The 10,900-nt window shown below is 37.8% G+C and overlaps 1 protein-coding gene across 1 annotated transcript; it reads left to right on the top strand.

The window, feature by feature from the left end:
* Window positions 1-7,261: 7,261 nt before the first annotated feature.
* Window positions 7,262-9,489, top strand: LOC124168032 (methyltransferase-like protein 7A). The gene is made up of 4 exons (XM_046546123.1): window positions 7,262-7,581; window positions 7,747-7,907; window positions 8,013-8,266; window positions 8,344-9,489. Exons 1-4 carry the CDS (start codon window positions 7,466-7,468, stop codon window positions 8,596-8,598), a joined length of 786 nt encoding a protein of 261 aa, XP_046402079.1. The 5' UTR covers window positions 7,262-7,465; the 3' UTR covers window positions 8,599-9,489.
* Window positions 9,490-10,900: the final 1,411 nt, after the last annotated feature.

The following is a 10,900-nucleotide window of genomic DNA, read 5'->3' as shown; positions in this document are numbered from 1 at the left end:
TTCTGCGTGTGTGTGCAAAAAGGAGCATAAGGTTCCCCCTAATGAAGAATTATTTTGAGAGACAAGCGGACGAAAAGAAAGATAATGGCTGCTGGATTGAATCCTATCCTTCTTTGCCAGTTCGCCATCTTTTTAGCGGCGATAACATGGTTGTACTTGTATTGTTAATGCTCCATGAAAGGCCTGGTTTTGGAAACCACACATCCGTGGCTGTGTGATCACGGATACAGAAAAGTGGTTTGCACGAATGCTTCAAAACCACTGCTCGACTTCAGAAACTACACTGTCAGGCACCATGCCAAGTAGTCGCCTTTCGCACAAGTTGCTGGGGTTGCAACTGCTGTGAGACGTGTATCCGTGATCACAGAGCGCGGTTGTGCACTGTGACGCTTGGAAAACAGGAACACGGTGCTCCCATGAATGGAGCTAGCACGCATTTTACGAAGGGGATTCTAATGGAAATAATAAGCCCAGTGTATCCTCACATTAATGCAGTAGGTAATTCCAATGATTTTGCATCCAATTTTTTTTTTTAAAGATCGCGGAAAAATTGAGCAAGAGTGAAAATCATGCACGGATAATCTGCAATGTGGATAAACCACAGCCGGATAATCAGGAGTCTGCTTATGTATACATTTGTTGGACAATCACCTAGAGCAGATATGCATTTTAGGCACCACAAGTGGCCATTTCCTATCAAAGGCAGAGAACTTATTAAGGAAAATGTACCCCAAAAGGTTCCTATTTCAACTGTCTTACCTTTAACTTCGTTAAAAAAAATGATCCAGTTATGTGAGTCAGCTGATTCAACAGAAAACAAATCAAAATATATGTACATACACAAAACATCCTCGCAATTCAAAGGAAGCAAGCAGTCAGTATTTATGGTCCTTCAATAGTTGATAAACGATTATGATCAAACAAACCATCACCTTTTGTGAAAAAGTTTGAAAGAAGTATAGATACTAAAAAATTTCCTTGGTATTATGGGATGAATCAAAGAGTAAATTACAAAATACAAGCCATAATACAAAAGTTTTTTATGGATCTACTTTAGTTCTAAAAACTTGAGAGGTGATTTTAGAGTTTCATTAACCATTTCAGCATCTTGCACTTTCCTCATCTTCCCTGCTTCAAACCTTATTTTATATCCCACACATTCCTCATTACATAAGGACTGCCTAGCTATTTCTCTTACCCTGTTCTCATGATAGCATTTTGCATCTCAAGTCCAGTTAGTTATCACTTGAAAGTTTGAGCCACAGCTTCCCAGGTTATATAGCCGTTTCCTGGCTTTTTTGCAAAAGAACTGTGCTTCGGCAATAAAAAATGATCACTATAAATTATACATGAGTAATGGCAGTGTAAATTGGATGAAAAGGTTAAGGGATAGGAATGTGGGATTGGTTTAGGGCATATTTTGGTAGGCGGTGTTTAGGTTAGGCTGATAATTCCAAAGATTTAGCAATTATGCATTTTCTGCATTGGCAAAGGAATCTGGGAGTTTTACTAAAGCTGTTATTAATAAAGTCAGAATAAGAGTATCTTTAATTTTTTCTGTATATTCTGGTTCCAGATATAGCATGGTGCACTGATTATTTTTTTAATAACTTTATTATCAGTGGTTTCATACGCTGATTTTGGGCGAGGGAGAGGGGGCACGTTCCCCCCCTAGAAGCTTAAAAAATAGACAAGGTTTTTAATATGGTTAACATTACATCCGTTTTGTTTTGAGTATTATGGTGCCTCAATCATTTAATTTCATATTAAAATGAAGAGAATATTTTGTGCAGTAATTGCTGTACATAGTTTTTAATCTCAAATATAAGAAGACCATTTGACTGTAAGGCGCTTGTGCCCCCCCCTCAGATACAATTTAGGGGGGGACAAAACTGACTTTTCAAATATTTGGGGGGGATATGTCCCCCATGGTGGCGACGCCCGTGCAAACAGGTGATGTATAGCTAAGAAGTGGTTTTATGGTGTTTTGCACCTCACTAGTGTTGGAAATGGGAAGATGCCTCATACATTTCCCTTCGTTATCTCAGGATTATAAAATTCAGATTGAGAAAGGCAAACACCTCGATAAATTTGTCCCATAAAGCCTCAATCTTTTCTCTTCTATTTCTAACAAAATCAGTTTCTTATGGATTCTTCTCAGTAAATTCTCTGATATCAGTCACACATTTTTGACAATGATTGAATCACCACGAAAAGGAACTCTGAAAAGGTAGCAAGAGTTATTTAAAACAGATTGGCTTTCCTCCTCGATTCTAGTGAGGATCACATACCTACTCGAGGATATCGGACGGAAGCAATGATGTAACAAATGAGTTTGCGGCTAAAATTACAGCTCAATATCAGTAAATCCACATAGCACAATCATTGGTGGTGCGTGCATATACGCATGTTAGCAAGCGCACACCCAAAGGTGTATGAATTATACAAGAAAATTATGCATACCTTTACAACGAGATAAAAGATATAAGTCCTGAGCATTTGGATGAGATATGAAGCTCCCAACGCCACAGCTATCTCCTAGGCAAATTCACCGCTCTACAAGTGTGCTGTCCCATGGCATCGCGCCAGATGCATATTCAGCCTATGCAATCACTTGTTGTTGCTCGGGCGGAATGAGGTAAGCGAGGGGCATACCATGTTCAAATGGGTGCTGGGAGCAGACTCAACACGACGCAAGTGCAAACGCGCATCTTTGGTAACTTGCAGATAGTGTAGTGATGTAGCTGCCACCTTCTGGGGAATGTTTACATTAAGCGGTTTAAAGATACGAAAACTCATTTTTTAAATGTGTATCTACTACATAGATGTCTATTCTATGAAAGTATAGCTATTGATTAGCCTTCAAAAATACGGGAATTTTAGGTACTGAAAGTAATTTGACAAACAGATTATTTAAAGAAACAATTCATGTTCAAAAACAAAAATATCTGTGATAAAAGAGCAAACATTAACAAATTAAGCAAAATTTATTATTATTTAATTCATCAAAATTAATAGGAAACTATGAACTCTATCAGCTCAATTACAATCAATAAACAAATCCAATTCATTGCAAAAAAAGGTATATCAAAATTTACGACTAAATTCTTTTTTATTATACTCTTTACTACTGTAAAAACATTGTCATAAAAATGTATGCCTCTTATGTACCAAAATGATGTACTAATATTCATTTATTCACATCCCTGATGAAGGTGTATAAATGCATGTAATATTTCTAACCCTGCCGCGTGAACGGCGGTGAAATATACAAGAAATGCCATGAGAAAAAATTTCCCTGGACCGGGAATTGAAACACGGACCTTTGGCTTTCCGGGCCACTGCACAGACCACTACACTATCCAGGTTCTTTAATTCTCAGGGCAAGCTCAAGGTACTAGGTGTTAGGCCCTCGTAGTCCATCAAGGATGGCAACGCAATGGAGAAAGGACTTCCAAGAGGCCACAACCGGTTGAGAGCCTCATACCTGCGCTAAAGCCGTGCAAAGCGATACTTGTAATATTTCTAACCCTGCCGCGTGAACGGCGGTGAAATATACAAGAATTGCCATATTGCCATGGAAATTTTTTCTCATGGCAATTCTTGTACATTTCACCCAGCAAGAAGCAAAGATAAATTTAGTTCAAAACAAAAGTTATGAACAAATTTTCCTTTTGAAGAAAAATTATATTAAAATAAGATATGGAACTAAAATAAAAATCTTTTTTTTTTTCAAGCTAATAATTATAAAAACTAACAAATTGCTGTCATAATTTCCTTAAAATTTAGGTTTCATTAACCTTTTCTGAGCAAAAAAGTTGTAACTTGAACGACCACGGCTAGTTTTGTCCCCCCCCCCCCCCAGTTTAGATTCTGGGTACGCCCATGACTCACACAGTGAAAGCTGCCAAAACTGAAAGGTTTAAGTATGATTAACTGAAAGAAAGCATTGGCCTGCATCCAAACAGGAATTCCTCTTATCAGAGGTAGTACATGGAGGCCTGAGAAAGAGAATCTTTAAAATCTCCCATTGTATTACAATTTCCATAACATTCTCTGGTATTTCTCACAAGATCAGCTTCTTACCGAAGAAAATTCCACTGATATATTTCACACATTTTTGACAATGATTTAATTTTTCAAAAAAAAGGCGGACTGAAAAATTTGGCTGTCAAACAGCTGATCAGAAAAGAATTGAAGCCTTGGAGAGTGGGTGCTGGAGGAAGATGATGAAGATGAAACAGACATTGAGAAGTGAGGAGGCAAGTAAGAATACCATGCACTGAAGAAGACCCTGGAGGATTAATCTAGTAATGAGATACCGTTACTAGAAGAGAAAAATAAAATTCCCAAGATTTGGGAGCATATGTTTACAAACCCAAGTTAAAAATTTTTAAACCCTCTCAGTGCCCTGGGTAGATATATCGCCTTTTTTGCTTCTCATCCAAAAAGTGGCTCAAGCCAAAATATCAGCTTTGAGGTAGCTAATTGTTAAAATGAATTATTACACAGTAACTACACCCTTGCATATCAATACCTCCACTGCATAAACGCTCAACAATTGCCCACCGAATCAAATCCGCTCATCTAGATAGCCCTTATATAGTGCTAGATGAGCAGATTTGATTCGGAGGGCAATAGGGTGGTTTCCTATTATTTTTTTATTGCTTTAATCGAAAGATTATTACTCCTGGAGTACGTATTTCACGCTTTTAGATTTTTATATGACAACATCTATTTTTCGCGATTAAATGAAAAGTGAAAATTTTCAAGCGCGCGAAAACGTGACGCTTAAGTATGAATGCCGGGAAATATCTCTGTACGTCGTATTTCTTGTTCCCCCTCCCGCCCGGTGAGGTGACCTTGAGGCGAGGCTTAGCGCTGATACGTCGCAGGATGCTAGCGGATAGCTGAGTACCTTGCTGGATGGTAGCGCTTGGCTTAAAAAAGGTTTATTAATACCTTATCAAACGAAGAAAACTTTCCGAACTTAGCCAGTTTTAATAGGTGATTATTAAGACATGTTTCCCTGAGCTCTGTGCCTCATGCATGCATTGGTCACCTCAGACGATGTATAACTCCTATCCTCTCGTGTAGAAACTAGGTCCCTGTGACGTCATGCGGAGTGGAATCGCATGGGCGCCAATCTGGCCTTTTTCAAATGAGGATAAAATTTGACCCTTGCCATTCGTCTAAACCGGTATTTCAAAAACCAAATAATTTGTGTATTATGAATACACTAATGGTGGGTAACGAATCGCAATCAATGCCTTTCGTTTTATTTGATGAAGGAAACTACCCTATTATTGAGCGTTTATGCAGTGGAGGTATATCGATATAAATTCAAGATCAATCATATGGTTAAAAATTGATGAGAGTAAAAATTTAAATTTAAAAATACAGCATGGTTATGTACCAAAATATGACAGCATAAATTTTTTCTCGAAGATGCTACATTCAGAGATGCCGACTTACGAAAAATATTGGGAGGGGGGGGCCAAACCCCAAAAGGATCTTGCCCCGAAAAATTTTATAAGAAGTGAGTTTTAAGTTTTTTAAGCAATTTAGAAGAGTCATATGATCAACATTATAACTCAAATCACAATATCTAGATATTCCGGGGAAAATCGACAAGCCTGACATATTTTTTCCTTACACCCATATTGAATTTTTGAGGGGGCTCGGGCCCCCTAAGGCCCCATGGCGTCGGCCCCACTGGCTACATTAAATTTAATTTCAACTGTGGCATTTCTCGTCAGTGCCACTCCAAGTAGGTGGCACTAAGAGGGTCAACACCGGCAACATATGAAAATATTTCGCCAAAAATATTCACGCAGTTCCAATGATGCTTGTAAGTCAGCAACTATTACACCATGACCTCATGAGGGAGAGGAAAAAGAGGAGAAAGTAAATAACCTGTGCATATGCAAGATACACAAGAGAAGCCCTACAATTCCTCTGAATAAGGAATGGAAGGGAAAAGATGGAAGAATTCTGAACAGTCATTTGGGCAATGCAAACTAGGTACCACTGATCTTTTTGTCTGCAGTTGCACTCCATGAATTAAAAGCATTGACTATCAGAGAAGCTGATCAGAAAAGAATTGGGAGCCTTGGAGAGTTGTTGCTGGAGGCAGACGATGAAGATCAAATAAATGGATACGGTGGGGAATGAGGACGCAAGTAGAATAACATACACCAAAGAAGATCCTCGTGGATAAATCATGTAATGAGACTAATTACATAAGAATTACCTATTTTGGAGGGAAACATTTCCCAAGGAACCTTAAAACGTAAGTATTTCAGGCGAATAAGGAATGGCCCAAGGAAGAAGAGCATCAGTGAACTAATAGAATATAGCTGACGAAAAAATTATACCTAACCTATTGACATACAAGAATATGTAATTTAAATATTACCACTCCTAGCCAATCAAATTCTTTACTTTTTCCCTTTTCAGTTTCACCATTAGCCACAATGACTGCAGCAGTTTCCTTTGGAGAGACCGAGTAGTCGTGTAATATCATTCACGATGATGATCGTGATCCTTTGCCAAGTTCATGTCCTCGGAGCTATCAGGCATGGTGATTGAGAAGGGGAAGAGTGAAGGACATGGAGGAGTCTACGCTTCATGAATGGGGAGAGACGCGCTAGATTAGAAAGAAAAAAAACAAGAAGAGGAGAGTTGGCAGGCGAGAAAGGGGGAGATAAGATGTACCTATGTTAGCGTTGGCAGTTTATACCAATAAGACCTTTATCTAGTCGTAATAGTAAATACACAATAGATGCCTCCAAAGAACTAAATGCCCGCATAGGGATATCCCTTCTACTAATGTGAGCGTATGGACACTAGAACACAAATCTCAGCAAGCCAAATATACAAAAGGAGTATATGGTGCATATAATTCACATACAAGCTTACAACTTTGATAGAAAATAAATTTCGACAACAGATAATTTAATTAAACTAAAAATAGTAGTAAATTATAATATTTAATTGGTAATACCTTTCATAAATGCTCTGTAACGTCAGAACGAGAAATACATCTTAGGCGGTAAATGTGCTTCGGTCACTGTATAAGAGATTAAAACACTTCTACTTCCTCATAACACATCAAATTATCGATAATTGGTCCGAAAGTTTTATTTTCGGGAAATGATGATGAAACAATTACTCAATTAATTTCTAACGCTTATAGTTCACGGACTACCAAGGTCAACAGTTGCTTCCTCGAATTCACTTATCTCAATGCGCTCGATGTTCTTCTTGCGTCAGTACGGCATCCGCTGTCCGCTGTTTGTAGTCCATTGGTGTTCTTGGTGGCGGTAAAAATATCAATTCGCAACTCCTGAACTCTGGCCCAAGACGTTTGGAAATTCAGGAGTTTGACTGAATTCAAGATATTTTCTTCCGTGCCATTGATTCCACTTTTATCAGCTGTAATCGCCTGCATTTGGGCTACATCATGAGTGCGTTCGACATCTATGTTCGTAACAATGTTGTTTATCCAATACTACCTGCAGTATTTCTCCTTATCATTCTATATTTTGGAAAGGGGTACCTCATGAAACTGAGAAAAAGGTAAATTGACCGTTGCATGCCTAATTTTTGCTCTTGGGCTTGACTTGAGAATACACTCCAAAGGATATGCGGTTCGTATGATGTATAATTCGTTAGAACTCTGTGGTTCTGACGATTTCCTTGATGTGAATTAAGAGTAAAAACATCCATGCCATTTCTTCACAGGGCATTTGCGTATTTTATGAACAAAATGACGGATCAATACAACAAAGAAGCTGATTCAATTAAAAGGAAGCTATTCAATCCTATGAATGATGTCGTTTCTCGAGATTGGAAGCTTAGAAATGAAGGTTTAATCCGCATTTTGGAGTTAGGAATAGGAACTGGTGAGTAGTTTGTACGATATTGATAGTTCTGTACTGCATGTTCTCTGTAAATAGATTTTATTTCCTCGCGATTGGGTTATTAGTCATCCTGAAATAATCTTTCAGGGGCCAATTTGAAGTATTTCCCCAAGGGTTGCCGGTTGATTGCTGTGGATTGGAATTCTGAAATGAAACCTGTGTTCCTGGAAAATTGCAAAAAATATCCTCATGTTAATACTGAAAATTTCATAGTGGCTCCAGCAGAGGATATGAGTGCAATAGAGGATGATAGCATAGATGTTGTTGTTTGTACTCTTCTGCTTTGCTCGGCAGATAATGTCAAGAGGATATTGCAGGAAATAAAGAGGGTACTTGTACAGGTGAGTTTTTTTTTAAGTTCGTATTTTGGCTTTTAGAGTTTTAGTCATTGTAAGTATAAAGGAAACTTGTCTTTCAGGGTGGAAAGTTCGTATTCCTTGAACATGTTCACGCCGAGCCAACGACAATCCTCTCAAAAGTTCAGAGTTTCCTCACCGTCACAAAGATTTGGCCTATATTATGTTTAGGATGCGAACTGAACCGACACACTGGAGATTTGATTGAGAAAGCTGGTTTCAGTGAAGTAAGTTTTGAGAGAATAAACATCGGTTCCGGGAGAATAGGCGTTATTTCGTTTATCAGATCTCACATTGGTGGTTTTGCTGTGAAATGAGTGTAATGGATAGGAAGCTGATAATCTTCTGCAACCGTTATTTTCTTGCCAAATCGTGTTAGCAAAATTAGTGGGCCATGCACAGTACCTTTCCCCTCAGGTCTTTTACTTCATAGTTCAATGACTTAGTGGTTAAATCATGGTGAACAAAGGTGAAAAACTATTTTCTATAAATCCTTTTTTGTAATCACAACTTTTACTTAGTTGGGTATTTCCTTACTATTAGTGAAAAATATTTTTATTTTCCTGTAAAATCATTTTCTATGTACATTAGTACTAATTTTATGCAAAGTTAAGTGTCATAGTGTTTGGAATATAAATTTAACATATGATCAACCCTGTAATTGCTCAAGCACTCATGATTAATTTCTGTGGGTGGAAGTAAGTTCATTTGTTATTTATGGGTACCTACTCCTATCTTCTAGTCCTGGGGGAACTGAAAATTATAGTTCCCTATGAAGTTAACCTTTACGTTGTTACATACATTCTAGTGCTCTTCATAATCCTGAATGCATGCTTAGGAATCTTTTTGATATTAAGTTGGTGCATGGGCTTTTAACTTGATCAAATACCCATGCATTTCTCCTGCTTAAATGAAAGCAAACAAAATTGAACAAAGTGTTTAGAGCAAAAACTAAGTGTTTATGGATAAGTTTTTGCAATTTTTAGTGCCAAAATCTGTTGTGTGTATGAGTTTGAATCATGCAGTCAATTGTCTGAAGGTAATGGTGTTCCAAGGGAAGCTATATTTTTTTATCTAGGATGTAGGTTGCCTCTGTGATAGCATTCCACATTATGCTCTCCTATTTCATTGTGTTAAATGAAATTTGTGATTTTTTGTATGAACAAAGAGTAGTATTTTTTTAGAAATATAAAATTATCTTTGTATTACATGACTTGCTTTATTGGTCAAAGAATTACACCCTGGAAAGTTTCCTTTTTCGATACCTTGCTTATCCTTCAGTTAATTAGTACCAAACATGCAGGTTCTTAACTTTCTATAGAGTATTAAAGGCTAATAGATAGTTGCTGACTGTTTCTGACCTCTTCTATTCAAAGACTTGGGTACTATAACAATGCCCCCACCCTCTATTTATCCAGGGAACCAATAGGGTGGTTTCCTATTTTTTTAAATTGCCGAAATCGAAAGATTATTACTCCTGGAGTACATATTTCACGCTTTTAGATTTTTAAATGACAATATCTATTTTTCGCCAATAAATGAAAGGTGAAAATTTTCCAGTGCGTGAAAATGCGACGGCTAAGTATGAATGCTCGGAAAAGCCCGTGTGACGTCATTCTGGTTCCTCCTGCCGCTGTGTGAGGCCACCTTGGTTCAATCCAATGAGCACTGCTACGATGCAGGCTGCTAGCAGGTAGCAGAGTACCCTGCTAGCAGGTTGTGCTTGGCTTAAATAAGGATTATTTATACCCTATCAAACGAAGGAAACTTTCTGACCTTAGGCAATTTTAACAGGTGATTATTAAGAGATGTGTGCCTCATGCAAGCATTGGTAATCTCAGACGATGTAAAACTCCTAACCACTTGTATAACATTTAGGTCCCTGTGACGTCATGTGGAGTGGTATAGCATGGGTGCCAATCTGGCCTATTTCAAATGCGGTTAAAATTGACCATTAACATCGTCTAAACTGGGATTTATAATACAAAATAATTTGTACATCATGAATACACTAATGGTGGGTAACGAATCGCAATCAATGCCTTTCGTTTTCTTTGATGAAGGAAACCACCCTATTGTGTTCCGAGACAGAGATATGTTAGCATTCCAAAGGGTGGCGCTTTGGTAACATGGAAGTTCTTCAATTGCTTTCTTATGGAGGGAAAGCCCAAATGGGTAATAAAAGTGAAATGGGATCTTTATACAGGTCTGTAATTACACGTGGTAAATAATGTAAGTTCCTCTCAGGAAATGCTATATGGAAAGGGTTCCTTTCCCATTCTAATGCCCTATGGCCCTTCCATAAAAAAATCAAATCGGGACAACAAATCCTATGTAAGATCGAGGTAAGAACATTGCTCTCATTCTCGAGAAAATGCTCTCAGTAATTTCCCAAAAGGAACTTACAAGATAGATAAAAGAAGATGCAAAAATCTTCAAACAAATCGGTATTTGTTTATGAGATTTTGGTAATAGATGTCCAAGTTTTATAACAAATTAGGCTGTTGGTTGTAAAGTGGGCACAATAGGGTGGTTTCCTATTTTTTTTTAATTGCCTAAATCGAAAGATTATTACTCATGGGAGTACGTAAGTCACGCTTTTAGATTTTTAAATGACAA

The sequence above is a fragment of the Ischnura elegans genome, chromosome 11, assembly GCF_921293095.1.
Source record: "Ischnura elegans chromosome 11, ioIscEleg1.1, whole genome shotgun sequence".
Taxonomy (NCBI): Eukaryota; Metazoa; Arthropoda; class Insecta; order Odonata; family Coenagrionidae; genus Ischnura; species Ischnura elegans.
This window is presented reverse-complemented; position numbering and strand designations above follow the sequence as displayed.

Excerpts from the sequence above, each read along its gene's own strand:
- LOC124168032 (XM_046546123.1), top strand. The coding sequence starts at position 7,466 with ATGAGTGCGTTCGACATCTATGTTCGTAACAATGTTGTTTATCCAATA. Across the intron at positions 7,582-7,746 it reads CTCATGAAACTGAGAAAAAG|GGCATTTGCGTATTTTATGA; the intron begins GTAAATTGACCG and ends ATTTCTTCACAG. Across the intron at positions 7,908-8,012 it reads GGAGTTAGGAATAGGAACTG|GGGCCAATTTGAAGTATTTC; the intron begins GTGAGTAGTTTG and ends ATAATCTTTCAG.